General features: G+C 52.1%; 1 protein-coding gene across 1 annotated transcript in view; it reads right to left on the reverse strand.

Annotated features, from left to right (window-relative positions):
* The window catches only part of FSTL4 (follistatin like 4), a 139,947-nt gene that overhangs the window by 45,111 nt on the left and 72,008 nt on the right, over positions 1–22,828 (reverse strand). The window contains exon 6 of the mRNA XM_047076071.1: positions 14,404–14,570. Coding sequence (XP_046932027.1) covers positions 14,404–14,570 — 167 coding nt within the window. The remainder of the gene's footprint in view (positions 1–14,403; positions 14,571–22,828) is intronic.

Here is a 22,828-nt window from a genome sequence, read left to right on the forward strand (position 1 = left end):
AAGACTTGAATGTTTAACCGACTGAGCCACCTAGGCGCCCTTCTTCGTCTTATTAACAGCATATGCAAAACTCCCCTTGACCTCCTAGAGCCAACACCAAACCATCCCTCTTGCCATTCCCTGTGCCCTTTTCCATAGAAGCAATCTGGTGGCAGGAGGGAGGGAAGGCTATCAATCACCGTGGCACAAAGGGTTGTCAGAGGGCAGCCGCAGAGCAGCTCCCGGAAACGCTGACCCTCTGCCTTGCTCACCGTCCAGGGCGCCCCACCACAACCATCGTGAGACCCATCAAGATGTTTTTTGGCTAATTAGCCCAGTGAGGGAGTGCAGGCCCAGAGAGAGGCTTGGGGTAGGGCACAGCAGGGAAGGTGGATCATGGATGTAGGCAGCCTGCTTTCATTTTCAGGGGGAAAAAAAAGTACACAACAGCATTCCCGATGGAGTAAAATATTGGAGAGGGCTGCTAGAGCCCAGTGAGTTTTCTCTGAAGCATTGCTCTGCTTAAAAAAGCCCCATTCCTATCACTTCCATAATAAAAATAAAACACCAGATAGCTGATTTGTCCTGTGTCATAACAGAGTCATAAAGGGTTCATACCTGAGTTGCTTATGAAAAGTTAATGGTTAGTCAGTTCTGGGGCTGACATATTTCTAGTCTAAGCTGTTTGTGTGTCAAAACCTAAGTCTGGAGGAAAACAGATTTTGCTTGGAGGATTGGTGGCAAGATGGCATCTTGAAAAGAGGGCAGGGAAGTAGGGTGCACTCCCTACCTTGAGAGCCCCTCAATATCTCACCTGCCTGGGTCTAGGGCAGACTCCATCCCAAAGAACAACACCAGAGCTGCTAGCAGGGGGTCTGGTGCTGGGGACCCCCTGGCACTTTCCTTCTCCTGCTTCCCTGAGCCTTTGTACCCACAGCCCTTCCTCACTGGAGGGCCCTTGAAGCTGGGCTCGGGTTGTGGTGCCCCCTTAATGAGGCTGTGTAGTCAATGGGGACGACAGGTTGCTCAGGATGAGAAGCGTGCCAAGGCCAAGGTTTTCACAGATCAACCGCAAAGTGATGGATTGGTCATAACACCAGCTCACAGTCTTCAAGACCTAGCTCTGTGCTGGGAAGCTTCATACACATTGCCTTGTATAATCCTCAGAAATAAAACTCCCAAACCAGAAAATGAAACAAGGGGCATCTGGGTGGCTCAGTCAGATAAGCATCCGACTTCGGCTCAGGTCATGATCTCAGGGTTCTTGGACTCGAGCCCTGCGTTGGGCTCTGTGCTGACAGCTCAGAGCCTGGAGCCTGCTTTGGATCCTCTGTCTCTGTCTCTCTCTCTCTCTCTGACCCTCCCCCGTTCATGCTCTGTCTCTCTCTGTCTCAAAAATAAATACTAAATTTTTTTTTTAATAGAGAATGAAACAAAAGCCCAGTCCCCATAGGGCGAGAGAGCTCTCCTTCACAAGGTCTGCAGACTCTGATTTTCTCTCACCACCTCCACTGCACCCGGTGGCCCAATGCACCATCTTCTCACCTGGGGGACAGCAGGGACCCCCACTTCTTCCCCTCTGCTCTGTCCTCCACACGGCAGCCAGACCCTCCCCCCTCTCTCCGAGTCACAGCCCTAGAGGGTCTGCAGGGATGGCCTGCCATCCCCACCTTCTTCCACTCCCCCCTGCTCCTTCCATGCCGGCACTGTGGCCTCCTGCTCGCACTCCAGGCATCCTACCCCGTCCTCCCGAAGGCAGTCAGTCTGGTTGGCACCCCCACCTTGAAGTCTGCTCTAATGTTAACTGCTGAGATAGGGCAGACAGCCCTCCCTGTAACCCTCACCCCCATCCCTCACTTGCCATTTTCTCTCTCTCTCTCTCTCTCTCTCTCTCTTTCTGGCACTTACTACCACTTAGCATACAATTTGTATGTCTCCCTCCGACTGGGATGTGAGCTCCCCAGGGAGGGCAGGGACTCTGGTGCTGCACGGTGCTCCCTGCTGTGCCCCCAGTGCTTGGCACGGGGCCTGGCGTCTGTTGGGCCCTCAATAGTGATTCAGCAACTGGATTGCACAAGTCGCTGAGCGAGACTTTCCGCAGGGACTGTGTTCTGGTTCTCTGGGTTTGCAAACTGGGGCACCCACCTCTTGCCTTCCCATCCACCTGAGTGTTCAGAGACATGGGGTCAAAGCGAGGTGGCTGGCAGGAAGGCAGAGAACTGATCCCAAGCATGGGGGATCAGCATGGGGTGGCCTCTGCTTCCCCACCCCATCTCCTTCTCCATGCTGCGTTCCTCAGGCCAGCCACAGAGGCTGGGATTGACCAAAGAGAAGGCTCTACCCAGAGAGCAGGCAGACACGGAAAAGCCCATGCGTGCCATCCCAGGCTCGGCTGATGACTTCTGTTGAGCCCCTAACGACGTCATTTAACCTCTCTGTTTTTCCTCATTTCTGCTGGCAGCAGGGGCACAACTCCTGAGCGATCACTCAGGTGCTGAGGGGTGTGCATCAGTTCTTCAAGGGCATGATGGGATGCTGGATACGTTATGGCTCTCCTTCAAGCACCTAAGTCGTTACCAGCCTGTGACTTAGGCCCTGGGGAGAAGCTGACTGGGCAATAAATAAAATAATGTCTCAGGGCTAAAACAATAGGCATCATATAATCATAGAACGAAATGCATATTGTTTTCTGGAACATGAATACTGGCTACTGAAATCAAATTTACCTCATTGGATGCGAAGAAATTACTTTAAAAATTGATTTATAACAAGCTACATAATACTAAACCTGCAATCCTTCCTCTCCTGAATGTTCTTTGAGATGTGTCTGAATGCTGCTATCAATGCTTGATTGCATCTCTGTAATTGTCTTTTTATGGATGGCTTTTTTTGTTGTTGTTGTTCTGAAGCACAAAAATGTATTAGCAAAATCAAGGTTCCTTCCAGAAATAAACAGATGACAGATTAGACCATTCTTTGTACTGATGCACATCTGTCTTTGGGAAAGAGACAATTTTACTAAAAGGCATAGTTTTTGTCTTTTAAAAAGCTATTTTGTAAGTATCTGCCCTTAATAAAGAAAGTAATTAAATGAGACTTAAGTATTAAACAATATTTAAGCAGAGGGTAGATGGGGCAGGTTGTCATAGTGATACATGTGACTCAGGTCTAAGTAATATGAAAATGAGCCACCAGCGCTGAATATTTAGCGACTACATGTGAAACACAAGGACTCCAGGGTGATTTCAGAGTTTAGGTTAATGATACTGTCAATGCTACAAGTTAAGACTCACTTTAGAACCATTTATTCAGAGCTTTTCCGACCCTGCCTTTCTCAGTAGCGGAGTCCTTCTCAGGAGCCCTCTGCCCTGGCTTTCTTTGGGGAGGAAAGAGTCAAGGAGAGGATCTTTGTCCCATGCTGGTTCGATTTGGCCCCAGAACCACTCACCCCAGTGTCCCTCCTGCATGAACGTTTCAACACAAAGGACCCAAACACTGAACAATACGCAGCCCCTTGGTGGTGACCAGGCTTCAGACATGTCCATTACCCAGACCAAGCAAGGACCAGATGCATCACAGTGGGCACACAGAAACATCCACGTCAACACACAGTACACACGAGCATGTGCGTGTGCCCTCATGTGCCCTCCCACCCCCATGCCTCTGTAGTTGACTTGACCACCCTGACCCACACTGGGGTCTCCGTGCTGGTCACTTCCTTCCAGACCCTTATAGAACATTCTTGCCACTCCGCACGCACCTGCTCAGAGTTCTCTTAAGAAGTCCCTGCAACTTAGAGCAATCCCTAAGTAGCTGCTGAACATCTAGGGTAGGGGGCAGCTGCTATGGACAGTCATGTTCAGTGTGAGCAACCCAAAGTTGGTCAGTTCTCTTGCTTATTCCCAGCTCCAGGCCAGCGAGCCACAGGAGTGAGAGGAATCACCGTGGGGAGAGCTCCTGGCTTCCCTGGGATTGCAGGGAGTATGTGGTCACTGGCTGACCTGGCTTTTATTTTCAGGTTCCCCCATGATTGTGACTGCCAAAGCGGAAGCACCTTATCTCTCTGTGTACCACCGTATTGTCCCCAACGTGTGGCTCAGCTGGTGTTTGCTGAACGAATGGAGGTGTGTTAACCACTTGTGCTGGCTCTCAGGGAGCCCTGAGGGGAAGGGTAGTCAAGAAGTAATGTTATCCAGAGAGCGGTCTGGCTTTTGTTCGCCTGGGGGCTTTGGCCACTAGACTGCATAACGATGTGATTTCTGATGGGGGCTCTGGCCATGCAGTACCAGCTCTGTCTCCCAGGGGCTAGGAGGTAGAGGTCAGCCACGTGAGCAACACGTGGTCAAGCTCTCACAGAAGCTCTGGACACCAGGCTTGGGTGAGCTTCCCTGGCTGGCGATACTTTGTGCATGCTGTTACATGGCAATGCTGGGAAAAGGACATGTTTGTGATTGCACCGATGGACAATGGAAGCGCCGCGTTTGGACCCTCTTGGATTCTGCCTCATGGGTGGTGTTGGCGGAGGGAGGCTTCTTCTCTTGGCGGATTTTTTTTTTCTTATAAACCCCAGAAATTCAGAAGTTCAAGACCAAGGTGTTGGCAGATTTGGTGTTTGTTGAGAGCCTGTTTCCTGGTTCTTGGAAGGTTGTTTTTTTCTTTTTTTGCTGTAACCACAGATGGTGGGAGGGGTCAGGACTCTCCCTTTTAATAAGGGCACTAATCCCATTCATGAGGGTCTACCTTCATGACCTATTCACCTCCCACAGGTCCCACCACCAAATACCTTACAGTGGGGAGTAGGTGTGAACACATGAATTTTGCTGGGATATAAACATTCAGTCTATGGTACAGACAGATGCTTCCACACAAGAAACGATGAACAGAGGATAAAGGAGTTCAAATTCTGAGAAACAGATATCAGACTTACACCCAACATAACTCTACAAATAGATTAAATATATGAAGCAACATTTTAACACGCAGTCTCTGATCTTTAAGAAAGGAAAACATGAGATGATGTCCACACTGTCTCCAGCTCTCTGTTTGAGGGCATTTTCCAAACCGTAGCACAGACAACCAGCACTCACAGAACGGCAGCAATGGAAAAAGAGGTCAGAACACAGGTCTCTTGAGATACCTAGAATTTGCGAGCTGGCGTAGCAGAGAGGATGGGGCTTTGAAGGGAATTTCTTAGGGGGGCCCTTGAATCACTGGCTGGACACTAACTTATAGATGCTCAGGGTGAGACTCTGCCAAGCCTTGCAGATCTCATATCCTGGGAGTCTGTGAGTGGAGTGGAGATCCCAGAAATGGCACACTGTTGAGAACAGTTGGGGTTTGGACCATCCAGAATGGAGAGACCTTGCTGAACATGCCAGGTATCCCCGTGGCTGATTTTAACCTATGCTCTTCCACTGTAATAAACCATAACTGCGAGTATAATAGCTCTCAGCGAGTTCTGTGAGAACTTCTGGCAAATTATTCAGCCTGAAGGTCGTTTTGTGTACTCCCCAAACTTGTAATTGAGGTCACAGTGAGGGAGGGCTTGTGTGGATTGCTACCTCTCACTTTGCAGTCGGTTCCAAAATTCAATCAGGGGGATCCTGACCCAGTTGTGTGCATGGCGAGCATTTGGCCTGGGGCAAACCTGAATGTCCAAGCGCACATGGGTGTCTAGGCACTTGGAACAGGAAGCTCGTGTCAGAGCCTGTGCTCTGAGTATCCAGCGTGTCCATCGCCAGAGCCCAGACGGCAGACACCTGTTGACTCCAGGACTCCAGGGTATCATGTGGATAAGTGGCGGCTTACGGGACCTTCTGGTGGGTTGCAGGCTTTGGGTCCTCACCTGATCAGCCTGGTGTGCCCGGCTGGGGCAGGAGGGGACTCTGGTGATACACTGCACTCCAGCCACGACTTGAAGTTCCACACTGCCTCGAAACTGCACCTGGGAAACCTGCAACCCTTCAAGGGAGATGCTCCGTCATGAATCCCCGGTCTGAGAAGGCCTTATCAGCTCCTCTGACCCGAACCACACTCAGACAGCCGATCGGCATTCTTGCTGTCCTTGAAACACTCCAGGGAGTATTTGATTAAATTTCCTTCCATGGTTCATTTCAGGGACCAGGAAGGCCTGCAATCAGGAATTTTCTCCGGATACACTGTTTTAAAACCGTATACAGGCATATCTTGTTTTATTGCCCTTCACAGATGTTGTGTTTCTTTACCAATTGAAGGTTTGTGGCAACTCTGTGTAGAACAAGTCAATTAGGGCCCTTTTTTTCAATAGTACTTACTCATTTAGTGTCTCTGTGTCACATGTGGTAATTCTTGCAGTCTTTCAAACTTTTTCAATATTATATATGTTATGGTGATCCGTGATCAGTGATTGCCAGTCACTGAAAGCTCAGATGATGGTCTGCATTCTTTCAGCAATAAAGTATTTTTAAATTAAGTATGTACTTTTTTTAGACATATGTTATTGCTTACTTAATAGACTATAGTATAGCGTAAACATAACTTTTATATGTACCGAGACCAAAAAATTCATTTGACTCATTTTACTGTAGTATCTGCTTCATTGGATATTCATGTCATTGCAGTAGTTGGAGCCAAACTCGCCATATATGCCTCCAAGGTATGCCTGGAGCAGAGTGTAAACTGGTACAGCTTTTTTGGAGGAAGATTTGGTGAAATCCATCAAACTGAGAACGTGCTCACCCTCAGATATAGTCATTCCACTTCCTTTACTTTTATTTCTTTATATTTTATTATTATTATTATTATTATTATTTTATATAATTTATTGTCACATTGGTTTCCCTACAACACCCAGTGCTCATGCCAACAGGTGCCCTCAATGCCCATCACCCACTTTCCCCTCTCCCTCACCCCCCATCAACCCTCAGTTTGTTCTCAGTATTTAAGAGTCTCTTATGGTTTGCCTCCTTCCCTCTCTGTAACTTTTTCCCTCACCTTACTCTTGCTCATGGTCTTCTGTTAAGTTTCTCAAGATCCACATATAAGTGAAAACATGGTATCTGTCTTTCTCTGCCTGACTTATTTCACTTAGCATAATACCTCCAGTTCTATCCACGTTGCTGCAAATGGCCGGATTTCATTCTTTGTCATTGCCAAGTAGTATTCCATTGTATATATAAACCACATCTTCTTTATCAGTTCATCGGTTGATGGACATTTAGGATCTTTCCATAATTTGGCTGTTGTTGATAATGCTGCTGTTAAACATTGGGGTGCATGTGCCCCTATAAATCAGCACTTCTGTATCCCTTGGGTAAATTCCTAGCAGTGCTATTGCTGGGTCATAGGGTAGGTCTATTTTTAATTTTTTGAAGAGCCTCCACACTGTTTTTCAGAGCGGCCGCACCAGTTTGCATTCCCACCAGCAGTGCAAGAGGGTAGTCATTCCACTTCTAAGAACTTATCTTACAGACCTACTTACACCATGTGCAAAGAGGTGTGTAAAAGCTGCTTACTGCAGTACTGCTTGCCCTTAACAAAGCCTGCAAACAGTCTGAGCGTGAGCTCCCCTGAGTAGGGCTGGGGAGGAGAGCCCACACAGGGTAGGTGCTCGGGGCTCTGCACCCAGGGTCCAGAAGCTAGATCAGAACCTCCCTGAGGGACCCTGTACCTTTGACATGGAGCCGCGAGTGGTCACTGAGCACAAGTGAGGCTCTGAAGTCAGTACTGTGAAGGAAGAGAGGTGACCCTGAAGAGGCCACTGAGACGTCAAAGGCCCAGTAGAGGGAATTGGTGGGGCAGAGGCCCCAGCAAGTTGTACAAGCTGGTGTATCCTGGGTCGGGACCCATCTCTTCGGGAGCCCTGGCCAATACTCCCAGTGGCTTGAGCTCACCCAAAGCTCAAAAGAGCCAGATGATCATTTGCAACCGGGGTTTCTGATACAAGCCAGGAAGAATTGGCCAAATCCTTCGAGGGCTTCAAGTATACTGTTTTCCAAGATTTTAAAACAAAATGTACCCAAGCGTTTAATGAGATTATTTTAATGCAGAACCTATAACCACTGTCTTTCGTGTCGCAAACAGCTCTCCATGCTAATCAAACGCCTCTCATCTTTTTACAATGGATTCATGACTGGTTCATATAAAGACAATAAAAATTAAATGAGTCATGAGCTCCTAAATCATTCTCTTTTGGTCTTTTTAATAACTTACTTCCAAAGCAGAGCTGGCTGAGAGCATATGCTTCATTAGAGTTATTTGTTCCTGGTTTTACACCATTTAGGCATGGGAAAAAAAGCGAACCTTTTAACACATCCTTCAAACACTGCCACAAATACTTTCTTCTAATGGGTTTTGTTTTTTTGCTTTTATCACTGTACTCCGCCTACTGACATTTGAAAGCCCCAAATAGCAAGATTCAGTGAAAGAAAAGAGTGGCTCTTTCAAGTCGTTTGAGATATACTGGGTCTGTTATAGCCCCCCCCACCCCCCCACCCCCCTTTTAAAAAGCTGAATACAAGAGAAACATGTTTGCTCCTCCTGAGAGTCTCCTGGCCAAGTAGTTCCACGTGCCGCACTCAGAGCCTTCCAGCCCCTGCTCTTGCTGGGGCAGAGCCCAGTGGGCTAATGAAACCCTGCAGTGTCGTCCATGTGGGCTCACATCTAGGATGGACACATGCCGCTGGGGCCCCGGGCACCACAGTGGGTACTGCTGGACAGGAGGCAGGGCCAGCCAGCCCCAGAGGGAGGCCTTGGCAAGGCTGGGTGCTGGGTGTTGTGTCCCCAGAGCAAGGCTGACTGCCGGCCCTGCAAGTGCAGAGCCCTGTGAGTTGCTTCGCCCCATTTCCTTCATGGACTTGGGGCAAAGAGTCAATGAGACCATACTTGTGAAAGGGCCGGCATTAAACCTGGGTCTCCCTGGAAACGGGTCAGGACTCCAGCACTGACCCTAGGAAGGATTCAGCAGTGTGACTTTGCCTATGTCATCTTCCTGCTTCTGTTCTCCTCACCGGCAGGTCTCCTGTCCCTCAGTATCATAAGGGACAGAGAGGAAGACAGTTATGAGGGGAGGGCAGGTGATACTGTTGAGGCAGGACGTGCAGACTAGCTTTGGGGACATTCACTTCACTTCATGCTGAGCGGTTTGCTGCACAGTCTGGGCAGAAGGCCGAGGCCCGGAATGGCTTTGCACACTCAGTTCTTGCAGAAAGTGAGTCAGCCTTTCCCTCTCCACCCCCAGAATACCTAGGATGGAGGTCAGGGTGGGGGAGGGAGTGCATGGATATGCCTCTGAGATGGGCCCACAGAGCCTGGCGGTGAGCCCTGAGGAGACGGGGGCTGGGGGGTGGCTCACTGGGGATGGCCTAGGCTCTGTGGCCCAGGTGCAAAAGCCAGGGGCTAGGTGTGGTCAGGGGTGTCCCTGGCTTCTCTGTGGGATTCCCATGACCCACAGATCCCTGTCCTATCACAGGACTGTATGACCACACGCGCCTCCTTGGTCCCGTCTGCTTGGATAGCTGCCATGACAGGCATCTTACCGCTTGAGGACAAGCTTCCCCTGTGGGCTCAGGGTACGGCGCCGGACTAAGGGAGTGCCCTTCCCCTATGTGACAATGTGTTACCTGGGCAGAGCAGAGCCACAGGCCAGGGTGGGCTGACCACAGGCTCACACTGGAAGAGCTTGCGGGATGAGGGCTTGTCCTCTATCACAGCAGCACGGGCACACTCCTGGACGGCGGCTCGGAGTTCAAGCTGGGGCCCAAAGCCAGGACAGGCAGAGCTGCTGTGCCTGGACCCACCCCCAAGTCCCTGGTACTGCTGAGGTGGGGCAGTGGGCCATGGATCCTTGAGGGTTGGGACCCAGGTGGGAGACCACAGGGCCAGGTCTGAAGGCACCGGGACTCACAGCTGCCTTACTACACAAACCAGCGGTTGGTCAGGAAGTAAATTTCAGGTGGTTTTTCGTTAGCTCTAGGGAATATGCGCTTCAATAGAAACTAATGATTTCTCATCTGACAAGCAGGAGGAAGCATAAGCCAGAGGCCCCCTTGCCTGGAGGTGCAGCAGAATTCCTGGTGCTGCTGCCCGTCTTTGGGGACTTTGCGCCCTTGGTCCCTGTGCTGCCCTCTCCTCGGAGGTGGGGTGGTGGGGAGGTTGTTTTGCCAGGTGCAGCTGAGACAGGATTCCCTCATGCCCCGGGCTGCAGTGAAGCTGAGGCCTCCTGCAAAGGGGTGGCTCAGGCAGGGCCAGGGGGCGCACCAGGTCCACGCTGACCTTTCCGGCAGCCTTGAAAAGTAGAGGGGATGGCGCTCAGCCGGGAGCCCTGCACAGCCAGGGGTGCTGCTCCCCTAGGGAGGTTACCGAGGAGGAAGACCCCTCCCCGACCCCAGCCAGTGGGCTCCTTTTGTTTCTGGGTCCGATGTATTGGGGGTCCTCCTTGGTTGCCTATGTGGTCTGAGGCCACAAGGGGCTCAGGTCTGCTGCAGGACAGACGTCTGACCATGTCAATACCCGAGTAAAAACCTGTTGTTCCCACAGGCCATGATCCTTTATGTTAATATTCCAAACCTGTCAGGTTCTGGCCCCATCCTGCCACTCTAGACCTCTCCCTTGCTTATCCCTGTCCCCTGAAGCCAGAAATTCTCCTTCCTCGGGCCCCCAGAACTGGCTCCCTCCTCCTAATATAGAACAGGCCATGCTGTGTTGTAATTCTGTGCTTGTGGATACAGCATCCCCCTGGAGGCTGCAGAGAGTGTCCTTGCTCTACACCCTGGTACAGGGCTTGCGAATCGCCAGCGCTTAGTGAATCCAGGGGATGATTCCCCACGTACGCCATCTGGACGGCCACGCACACATCGGGTGACTCGTGAGTGTTCCTGACAGTGACAGAGCTCACGGGGGAATCCGAGAGGCTCCTTCTCACTTGGCTCCAGGCTAGAGGGGTACATTTACTTTCTGATCAAATATTATTCTGATGCTCGAGGCATCCTTGATGTTTGCAAGTCAGAAAAGTTTAATTACATGTGTCATTAGGATGGCATTCTGTAATAGCTCTGTGACTGAATTCATTAACAGAATTCTTAACAGATAAGACAAGACAAATTAATATTTTGTTGCCCATGAAAGGTTCTCATTAAGAGAGTAGTGAAAAAGTGATTAATATTTTGTTGCCAATCAAGATGTCTCGTACAAATGACAAAGAAAGGAGGCCCACACCCCTCGGAGCTCTCTCATCTGCCTGCCTTGGGTTTCGCAGGTGCGGTGCTCCGTGCCAGGCGCTAATTACAGCCGGCGATGGCGTTTCATCTCTGGCTGCAGTGGACAGGGGTGGGTGTGGGCATGCCACAGGCTGAGAACTCTAGAACACCTCAATCCCCAATCTTTGTTCCAACGGGGCCGCCCGGCCCCACCCGCCTACCCCAGTGTGTTCTTCCCTGACCAATTCTTGCTTTAAAAATGCCCCGTGAATCCTGATGCCCTGGCTCTATCCATCCCTGGCTTGATTTCCTCGGAGGGCTGCTGTCATCACTATCCCCAGGTGGGGCTGCCACTTATGAACACCTGCTGTGTGCCGGGCACCGGGCTAGGCACTTCACACATACGTTCAGCCTGAAAATGCCCGTCTCAGGCAGACATTGTCATCCTCATTTCTCCACAGGCTCAGAGAAGTTCAACAGCTCACCCAGGGCTGCTCCGGATGTACTGGAGGCAAATGTCACTGCGTCCCAGGCTGACGTGGACACCTCAGGGTCGTATCTCCCTGCCTGGGGAGACTCATTGGGCTACTGTGGGCTGACGTCGGGGACTCGGGCTGCAAGGTGCTGAGAATGTTGTTTGGCAGCAGCAGCAGCAGCAATAATAATAACGATGGTAGCAATATCAGTAATAGTAATAATGGTAAGGACAGTGATCATAGCATGGGATGCTGCATACGAACACATCACATGTGTCTTTTCATCCTCACTATAACCCTATGAGGCGGGAGCTATTAATTATCCCCATTTAACAGAGGAAGAAACTGAGGCTTTGAGAAGTCAAGTGCTCTTTCCAAGGTCACTCAACTAGTATGTGGTGGAGCTGAGGCTTAAACTGGGGTCCCTTTGACCTTAGTGCTTGTGCTATTCACTAGCAGGGCCTGTGCCTCCCTTCCCTCCTGAGGTGAAGGGAAGTGTGTGTGTGTGTGTGTGTGTGTGTGTGTGTGTGTGTGTGGTGGTGTGGCTGCATGCATCGGGTGGGCATCCTTGTGGGGCTGATGTGCCCTGCACCCTCCCGTGGGGGTTTCTGGGCAGCACAGGGCCTTGCCTGTTTGTGGGCTGCTGACTTGACCACAAGCAGCAAGTGTTTCCAGGGAGGTAATAAGAGGCCATTAATCTCCAGTTGCACCCACAATTAACCCAAATTGCTAACCTCACTGTGAAAAGTAGAAATGCAATTGAGTTGATGCTGGAGGCATGTTCGAGGGAGGGGAAAAACACTCAAAGTAATTTAATTAACCGATGGCAAGTGCATTAAGAGGAGTTCTGCCTCCACCTTTATTTCTGGTGTCTTTAAATAGATCATCAAGTAATGCACATGGATGTTCAGACAGACACGGGCAGGCCCGTTCTACTTTGGAATTAATCACCACTGGCCAAACTCAGTTTAAAGCTGATGCCCCGCCTTGAGAGATTTTGCACACACAGACCCGTGAACCCCAAAACACCCCCCCACCAAATTTTTGTAAACAGGACAGTACCTCTCCTTGCTAAGATCTCAGACAAGGCCTGGGCATCTCAGGCTCGGACGACAAAGGACTCTGCCCACTCAGCCTCTGTCTATCAAGCACCCAGCAGGGTGGTGTTGGTAGCACTGCGGGGAAGCTGCAATGAAATAATCTTGCCCCACACGACAAGAGTGGGAGAAGGGTGTTCCATGCCAGGCTGTGCCCAAGACAGGACCTCCACGGTGACCGGCCCTCTGCCCATCTGCTTCCCTGTGATCTTCAGGGTGCAGCTAAAGGGCCTAGTGAGTAGCAGAGTCCCAACCTGGTTTCTACAGACTTTTAGGCTGGGCTCTCTCCCCACAAAGCAGTCTCAGAGTTGCAAAGAATCTTCATGGTCATGGGGTTTAGCTGCCCTTGTGTGGCTACTAGCATTGCTGACCACGGCCCTGCTTGAGTTTGCATGCCTCTGGTAATGGGGACCTCACTGCTTCCTTGACGGCTCACTCCGTTTCGGGGCCGCTAGGATGGCCGTAATGGTGTTTCATCTCAGTAGTCCAAACTGGTCTCTTTTAGGGGAGCACCCTGGCCCTTTGTGCTTGTTGAGCTCATGGGGTCACACGGCCCACCCTGGCTCCTGCTACGTTAGTACCTCCCTCACCACCTCAGCGAAGTTACCCAGAACTCACCACTCGAGACCACAGGGTCTTCCTTCTCTGGGCCAAGCATCCCATTCTGGGCCAGCTCGCCTGTCCTGAGCCTGTCCTGACTGCCCCCTCTTCTGCCTGAAACTTGTATTCCTGTTACTGTAGCTGTCCTGGCAGTGCCCTCCATGGATGACGTCGCTGTCTTCTCAATGAACTTCTGGGAAGCCGCCTCACTCCTGGGGCCAAACCTGGGCCCATAAATATACTTGAATTACTCCCTTTGTTTTTCACGTCCAATGGAAGGGAGGTGCTGCTAAGGCTGTTTTTCTAAGAGATAGGATTGGTTTAAGAAGTTGCTCAAAGTCATGAGGCTGGTTTGGGGGTGACACCAGGAGCCCGGCCCAGGTGCATGGGCCCTCAGAGTACAGAAGCATCCCTGCAGGTCATGGTAGGCTGTGTGTGCTCAGCTGCTCTCTCTTCTGCTCACTTCATCCAATCCACACACCCGCATCCAGCCAATGAGGCCCCCAGGGCAGGCCACTCTGGCCTGATGGGGTCCCTGCCCTCCAGCCAACCTAGCCTGGCGGTTCACCTCTGCCCTCCAGAGGGAATCCCCGTTCCCTCTTGCCCCCACCGTCTGCATCCTGCTCAGCTGTGGGGTCTCCAGTCTTCCCTGGCTCTTCCAGCCAATTGCCCTCCCCACACCCTGGCCACGTGCTTGCTCTGTGGGCCCGTGGTCCTTCCGCACGGTGGGCTCCCTCAGGCAGTCTGCACCTCTCCCCTCCCAATCCCACGCCCGCCGCCCGATTTTGTTGCTGCAGCCTGCACCAAGGCCTCCCGCCCTGCCCACCGTGCCTCCCCAGTCAGTACGCCCCTTTCCTATTGTGGATCTGGCGAGCAGGCTTGTAGTTAACATGCAGTCTATTCTCTGCATGGTGGGACTTGGATTTTTTTGGTCCCTCTGGCTATCAGACAACAGGCTTGAAAGGCATCAAACATGGGACGTTAAGGAAACCCTCTGGCCGTGCCACTGCCACAGGCAGTTTGCAGGTTATGTCCCTGGGGCAGGTCTGTGTTCAGGGTCAGAGCCTAGCGACTTACATTGATGTCTTCCAAGGCCATGAAGTTGAGGGTAAGCCCATTGCGCTTCCAGACGATGGGTGGTCGCAGGTCTCCGCGGATGGCGCAGGTCAGCACCGTGCTCAGCCCCACGGTCACTGTGGCCACGCTGACCCTATCCTCAGGGGCAAGGGTAAGCTGAACCACCTCTGCAGGGGAAAAGGAGAAAGTCATCAGACGCACAGCCAGTGGGCGGAGTTCTCACTCAAAGGCCAATGGTTACAGGGATTTCCTGCAGGGCAGCGGCCCGGAGGCTTTGCGGCTCCCTGGCAACTGTCTACAATGTGCTAAGTGTACAGATGGACGCTCCTCGTGGGAGAGAGGCCGTGACTTCTGTGAAATGTTCAAAGGGCTCTGTGAATCAGAAGAAGTCAGGAGCCATAGCTGGTGCAGGGAAACCATTTGGGCAACGGATTTATGAGCTGAGCTGAGCCGAGAACGTGGGCTGTCACGCAGAGACCAGAGAGCCAGATGTGCCGCGGACACCCTGCTCTGTGCTCCTGGGCCTCATGAAGTCTGGGCCTTGCTTAGTGCAGTCAAGGTCTGCTGGCTGAGCTGACAGGTTTCTCATCCATCTGGGGGCAATTTAAAGGTTGCAGTGTCTGAAGTCTGGGGAACGAACTGGCTGACCTTTGAAGGTTTGTTTCTGTCTGAGGATTCTTTGAACTTGGATTTGGATTTCTGTCCAGCAACCATGCACTGTAGCCTTTAATTTTTCGAAGCGCACTTCAGGCCGTACAAATTATCAATCCGTGCCATTTTATACTTGATAACTGGCATTAAGACTGACCATTCTTTAGGCAAATGGGAAGGGCCTAAAATATTTGCTTGCAATCACAGGCTTTTAGAAATTTTCAGGATTTATGAGAAAATTCATCAGACTCAGGCTGTTCACGTACCAAAATGGGATCAGGCTTGGAGGGAGAGTCAGCAACCCACTGACGGGACTGCCTCCTCCCTACTGCTCCCCCAGATCTACAACTCAGGGCACTTGGAGCAGCAGCCAGAGGGGACATGAGCTGAGGGAGGCAGGCTGGCTGGCTCTGGGGAGCCATCTGTGTTTATTCTGGGATGCCAGCAAAAATGTTGGGGCCCTTTGCCAGGTGTGGAGCAAGGCACAGAGCTGGGAGCTGACTCGGTGGGACCCTTTTGAGCTGTGACCAGGCAGCATGTCTGTGCTAGTGCCCTCTTGCCAATGTGTGTGGGGAGGAGAAGGTAGGGGCGATGGGAGTGAAACCCAGGACAGGTGTGATGTCCTGCAAAGCAGGTGAACCGACAGCAAGTGCAGTCAGGGTAGATCGTGAGTAGCAAAGCGCTTTCCCTGCCACAAGCAAGCAGTGGCCCGGCCCTGAGCCCATGAAGATGAACAAGATATACACTAGGTGCTTAATCAGTGCTTGTTGGATGGATGGATGGATGAAAAATGGAGAAAATGGAAATGGGAAGGAAAGGAGTCAACAGGCCAGCGGAGAGGGGACACCCATGCACAGGAAAAATGTGACTCCCAGGGAAGGAGCCGCACGGAGAAAGATAAGCACCGAGTGATTGATGTAGATGCAACCGGCATAATATTTTACAAACATTAAAGTGATGCATTTCAAGTCCCCTCTTAAATCACGTCCTGTTTGCTGCCCTCCCACCTCGGAGTCATGAGGCTCATTGCTCAGGGCAGGAGAGAGAAGGCACTCGTACTCTATAGCAAGACCCAGGCTCTGGAGATTCAGAGGGGACAGAGAGAGGGAGAGAGAGGGAAGACTTGCTACACTGGTTTGACTCTTTCTGCGCTGTGCTGGCCCTCAGGACTCAAAACGCAGAGTTGCCCTGAGTGTAGAAGGAGGTACCTCTCCTCATCGCGTGACCCACGAAGCTCCCTGGCCACGAGGCTCTGTGGAAACAGGAAGGGGTACGGAACATCCCCTCCTTGTCCCAGGGCATTGTGAGAATAGGGAGCTGGTGAGAAGGGTGTGCCTGTTGGCATGTAGGTGAGGGGGCTCTGGAAGGGGGCTAAAGCCTCCTCCTTTCTACCCCCCACCTCGGGGTGAGCACAACATACGGCACAGAGCCAGAGCCCGGTTTATCTGCCAAAGCCCCTTTGGCTCTCTAGTGGTGTGGAGAGGTCCAAAGTTTCCTGGCCACATGCTGGCTGGGCCATAAGGAGCTGTGTACCTCTGTGCCTGAAGATTGTGCTGGACTGCCAGACTGAGGCCCTAAGGAAATGTCCCTGGAACCTCCAAGGGTGCGTAGTGCCAGCGGGGCTGCTGGAGGCCAAGCTCTGGGGGGACATCAGACCCCAGACCACGAGGAGAACCTGGGCTGACCTCAGCCAAGAGAACCTGAGACAGGGCAATTGGGGGTCTGCATGGGGGGACCGAAGGTGGCCTAGGACAGCGGCATGTTTCTGTCCACAGTCAGAAGTCAGCTTGGGGTTCAGAAGCAGCTAAGGATGCCGGCTGGGGACTGGAGGCCGGAGGCATTTTTCTTAGAGCATTACTTAATGTGGGCTGTTAGAATGGCCCACTCAGACTAAGCTTTACAATGCATTGTACATTCGGTTCTATTTCCTGCCCAACGGCGGTGGGTGGGGCTTGCGAACAAGCTGGGTATGTTACCAAAGGAACCTACAGCTTCTCTGTATGTTGGAATGCTAGTCAAATTACAAGGGAAAGACGAACTGGGCACTCAGGCATCATCCCCTGGAGGGACCAGGGCCGCCCTGGGCTTCAGGGCTCCTCTTCTCCAGGTGTGGTTCCCCTACCATCGGCATCACATCTGGGGTGCAAATGATAGAAACGCAGATTCCTGCCCCTCCACCCCAGGCTGACAAGACTCTCTGTTGGCAGGTGGGCATTCTGGTTTTAGCAAGCACCCCTGGGGTGTCCGTGGTACCCTGAGGCCTGACAACTGCTGCCTTAAAAGATGGGGGGACTGTCTGGGTGGATGGAAAGGGAGAGTCTGGGGGGGGGGGGGATGGGGAGGTGAGGTATTCTGGTTGGCTGGGGTCTCATTTGGAATGTAAGACCTATGTGCAATGTAGGATCCTCCGCGTGGCCCCAAAGTCATAGATTTTTTTTTTTAAGTTTATTTATTTGTTTTGAGAGAGACAGAGACGGCACAAGGGAGGGACAGAGAGACAGGGAGAGAGAGAATCCCAAGTGGGCCTCATGCTGACAGGCAGAGCTCGACGTGGGGCTCGAACCCACAAAACCGTGAGATCATGATCTGAGCCGAAACCAAGAGTCGGACGCTTAACTGACTGAGCCACCCAGGCGCCCCCAAAAGTCATAGACGTCAAACAGTTTAGCACAGGGCTAAAACCAAACAAACAAAAAGCAAAACCCCAAGTGGGACAGCCGCTGGGATGATTGGTTCCGGCATCCTTCCGGAGTGATTTCGCTGATCACTTGTGTGTGTGAAGATGTGCACTTTGTGTAGGAAAGGCTCATGCAAAATTAGAATGCGTGAGTACTGACAGAACCATCATAATTCTGCTCCTGTCAGCTACACAAATATTAACCAAACAGCAAATATTTGGATCACTTAAAGTTTAATTAAATGAATGTTTTATTGGATTTAATTCATGTCAATATTCCCTGACTGGTTTAAAAATTCTGAAAAGATTTATTGCAACCGAAGCTCTCCTTCTGCCCTTACTCCCAATTATTTACTGTTCAACACACCCTCCCCGGGCAGGCCCCACGTCCCTGCTAAGCAACCTCCCATGGTCGTTTCCCTGGGGGAAAAATAAGCATTAATCACGGGCTGGGGCTCGAGTGAGCAGAGCAGATTCTGGACTGTGGCTCTGGACATCTGGCCTTCAGGCCTGGCTCTGCTGGTGACATGCCAAGTAGCCTAGCGCAGGTCCCTTCCTGTCAGTCAGACTCGGGTCAGACATCACTAAAATGAGGGCTGGGGCTGGGAGGGTTCTGTGGACCCATCTTGCTTTGAGGTCTGGGGCGCTGAGCACACTGTTCTAAGTGGACGTCCCCCTTCTGTTCTGCCAGGCGCTGTCGGCTGTGTCTTCCTTGCCCCCCAGGGCCATCTGCCTCTGCTCTTGGCCTATGTGCCCACAGGGGTACAAGTGACACGAACGGTTGCCAAGCCCAAAGCGGCTTTCCTCAGGATGCCGCGTGAATCCTTGCCTTCCTCTCCACCCCAGGTGCCAACAGCCTCCTGTGTGCTCACCCCTCCAGATCTTCCCTGTTCTCATGAGCACAAGGTAGGTCATAGCGCTGCTCAAAAGCCGCCCATAGCCTCCACCACCACAGAAGTCAGAACAGTCCCTGACCCGCCCCCCCCCCCCCCATTCTCCTCCCACGTTACCTACCATGGTGCCCACTGGTGCCTATCCCATTTGTCTATTCTTTTTTTTTTTTTAATTTTTTTTTCAACGTTTTTTATTTATTTTTGGGACAGAGAGAGACAGAGCATGAACGGGGGAGGGGCCGAGAGAGAGGGAGACACAGAATCGGAAACAGGCTCCAGGCTCCGAGCCATCAGCCCAGAGCCTGACGCGGGGCTCGAACTCACGGACCGCGAGATCGTGACCTGGCTGAAGTCGGACGCTTAACCGACTGAGCCACCCAGGTGCCCCTCCCATTCCTTTTTAAAATTTTTTTTTTTCAACGTTTATTTATTTTTGGGACAGAGAGAGACAGAGCATGAACGGGGGAGGGGCAGAGAGAGAGGGAGACACAGAATCGGAAACAGGCTCCAGGCTCTGAGCCATCAGCCCAGAGCCCAACGCGGGGCTCGAACTCACGGACCGCGAGATCGTGACCTGGCTGAAGTCAGACGCTTAACCGACTGCGCCACCCAGGCGCCCCCCATTTGTCTATTCTGAGACCCTTGCCCTCTCGGCCCCTAGAGATGACCTTATGGGATGTTTCCGGGATCTTGAGGTTTTATTTATATATTTATTTAGTGTCTACTTATTACTTTTGAGAGAGAGAGAAAGGGTGTGAGCGGGGGTGGAGCATAGAGAGAGGGAGACACAGAATCCGAAGCAGGCTCCAGGCTCTGAGCTGCCAGCACAGAGCCCGACGTGGGGCTTGAACTCATGAACTGTGAGATCATGACCTGAGCCGAAGTCGGACGCTTAACCGACTGAGACACCCAGGTGCCACTTGAAGTTTAATATAAATGGACATTTAGGTATTTGTTGAAGATTGGAAGACACCATCCTGCTGAAATTTATCAGGAAAAAGAAAGGAGGGTGGTCTTGGTTCTCATAACTGGGAAATCTAAGGCAGATGGAGGAGGCAGTAGACATCTGGGGTTCCCAACAAGGCACTCTCCACTTGGCTGCAAGGTGCCCAGTGGTGGCCCCACACTCACAGTGTCCCTGTGCATGGGATCCCGGAGAAAGGGACCCAATATTTCCTGAGAGGCCTGGAAACAGGCATCGGAGAGAACTGTGATCGTCAGACTTGCCTCCTGGGTTCTTGCATGAAGCGATCCCCGGGGCCAGGTGGGTGGAGTACCACACAGTCACAGGACTGACCGACACGCGAGGCCTGCACCCTGTGGCCACCGCAGGACCGGTTGCTGGGTGTGCTGAGGTGGGAACACATGTCCCGACAGAAAGGACATGTGTGTGTTGGGCAGATCGATACCCTATGACCGCTAGAGAGATGCAGAGAGGGCCTCGTCTTGCCTCTACCCCTTCCCGGCCCCCCCCGGAGTCTCGTCATGGTGCACGGTGACGACATTGTGGTGACAGAATCAGCAGAATTCTGCTGCAGCCTGTCCGTGACCCTGCCCTTCTCTGGGAGAGCCATGAGGGGACAGGTTGCTAGTGGTGCCATGGCCCAGCACAGGGGACTCCATGGTCCTCTTGAGCCTCACATTGCGATGGGGACGAGAGGAGGACCAGGCAGCCTGCAATTTGTGGAGCTGGCTCTCGTCTGCGTTCAGTGACCACACACCTACCACTCCTGCCCGGGCACACGCGTACAGGAGGGGACCCAGCTACGCTCAGACCTGCACTCTGCTCTGTGGAGCCAAGAGTTACGCGAGAGGGAAGTGAAGGAGCCCTACGGGGCAGCGGCCCGCACGGGGGCCACCCAGGGATCTTTCCGGCTGCTGGCTGTGGCTCTGCCGCTCCCACACGCCTCACCACCTGCGGTCCCAAGGGCTACTCTTAGGGAAGCTTGCCAAGGTTTCTGGGGGCCCAGGCAACAAGATCTGCCCCGTGCCCAGAGTGCGTGGAGGCAGTGAAGGAGGGCTGGGCTACAGGTCCGAGGGGCCCAGGGGGAGCTCGTCTGGCACAGCTGGGGAAAGGCACCCACAGAGAGATGATGCCCCTGCTGTAAAAACTGGCACCCGACAGGCGCCTGAGTGGCTCAGGCAGTTGAGCATCTGACCCTTGATTTTGGCTTAGGTCACAATCCCAGGGTCATGAGATTGAGCCCTGTGTTAGGCTCTGCGCAGGGCATAGAGGCTGCTTCGGATTCTCTCTCTCTCTCTGCCCCTCCCCCACTTGCGCGGGTGCACGTGTGCACTCTCTCTCTCTCTCTCAAAATAAATAAACAGACATAAAAAAAAAAAGAGCTGGCCCTGGAGGGCTGGCTGGTAGGGAATCACGGGAGGGGAAGGCAGTGGGGGGTTCCTCACACCCTGGGACATCTACCTCCCTATGGGCCAGGCCTTCTGCTATCCGTGGCTTCCCCTTGTTTTCCCATGGATGAGGTGGCACAGGTCGTGTTGAAATCACCGTCGACACCATCATGGCTTGGTTAGCACAGGACAGACCTTCCCGGTGTACTAACTAGGCGCGTGTCTGGCAGTGTGAACCCAGGGCTGTTTGGTGCCCTGGCGCCTAGCACGGTGCCTGGCACACAGTAGGTGGGCTCGAGGCCAAGTCGGGCTGACAGCAGTCTTCTGGGGAAACACCTGCCTGGCTCTCTAGGTCCTTCCAACCAGAGCAGTAAAACACCTGGCTGCCCAGACACAAGGTGTTGTGGACACCAGCCCTCAGCCTCCTCCCTGCACACAGGCTCTCCCTGTTCCTTGGAGCCTGGAGAGAAGAGAAGGCCGAAGGGGATTAATGGGCCCACCATAAGCAAGGCTAACACCCTTCCCGAAGGCAGGCGGCCATAAAATTTCAGTCTCTGGAGAATTGGGTTTTAGTTCCTATTACAGCTTTTCCTTAATCTCAGGCGCTATTTCTCACACTGACTTGAACTCGATGAGACACTCATAAAACCATCAGCACCCTCTCAAGCAGGATTCTGGTGCTTCACAGCAACAGAAATTAAATTTCTCGAATTATTGTCAAGTCTGCGTTCGTTTTCTTATGTTAGAAATGCACTAATGGAACACATTCCTACCTGGACTTTTGCCATTTTTCAAATGATGCTCTTGGTGGAAAGACTCTGTCAAAAGCTCAGTCAACCTGCCTGCATGTCGAAATACCCTCGAAAGGCCAACCCAGGCTCAGGAACCTACTTGGGAATCAGGGTAACCTGGAGAGACCCCGGCCGGGCATTTAGACACATCTCTGTAGCTGCAGCTTCTTCTCACCCTGTTCTCCTCGTAAATTAATGTGCTTCTGGTAAGAGCCCCTCAGGTGACCTGGGAGCCACCACAGTAGGTGTGGCACCTGTTTGGCAAACTCTGTTGACCTGGTCTCATTCCTGAGACCAGGGTCACACCGTGAAGTGGGGGGGTGGAACAGAAACAAAGGGAGAGGGTGCATACCCCATGTCTCCTGACCGCGTAGGGGACAGGCAACATCTCAGCGCCTCCTGGACCGGATAGCTTCACCAGGCGTGTACAGGTTAGGGCTGTTTTGGCTTGCCCTGTGGGAAGGTGCTCTGGGGTGCTGTGTCCTCCTCTGTTTCCCTCCACCAGAGCCTGCCGCTCGGAGCTCTTTGCCCGAATCTGCTGAAACTGTGCGGCCGGGGGGGCTGGGAGCTGGCTGCCTATTTAGGGCCTTTCATTCTGACATGCACATTTTGAGCACTGGAGCATGTCTGGCCTGCACAGGTGGCTCTGGACCGGCCAGACCTGCATGCGTCCAAAATATCCTGTTTCTTCAGGCATAATCTGATTCAATTTTTCTGTCATTGTCATATTCCCTCCTGCTTGCTTAATTTTGGGGATGGCAATAAACTTGTTAATTACCGGCAGATCTGTGGGTAATTTACTTTTTCAATTGACTTACATTTCTTGGTGTTGCTGCAACCACTGTTTACAGTTTCGTTATTAACTCTGCTCTTGGGTGTAAACAAACACCTTTGTAAGCTGCAGACAAAGATCATACCTCTATTATCTCTTTTGGATCCTCAGAGTGCCTAATATAATCCCTGGCACAAAGAAGGGACTTGATAAGTAGTTTTAAGCAAGTGAACCATTCGGGTGGTGCTCAGTCAATAATTGTTTATTGAGCACCTACTATGTGCCAGGA

Source organism: Lynx rufus, unplaced genomic scaffold (genome assembly GCF_022079265.1).
Source record: "Lynx rufus isolate CCGP_SWC_20201006 ecotype Redwood Valley unplaced genomic scaffold, mLynRuf1.p SCAF_1, whole genome shotgun sequence".
Classification (NCBI taxonomy): Eukaryota; Metazoa; Chordata; class Mammalia; order Carnivora; family Felidae; genus Lynx; species Lynx rufus.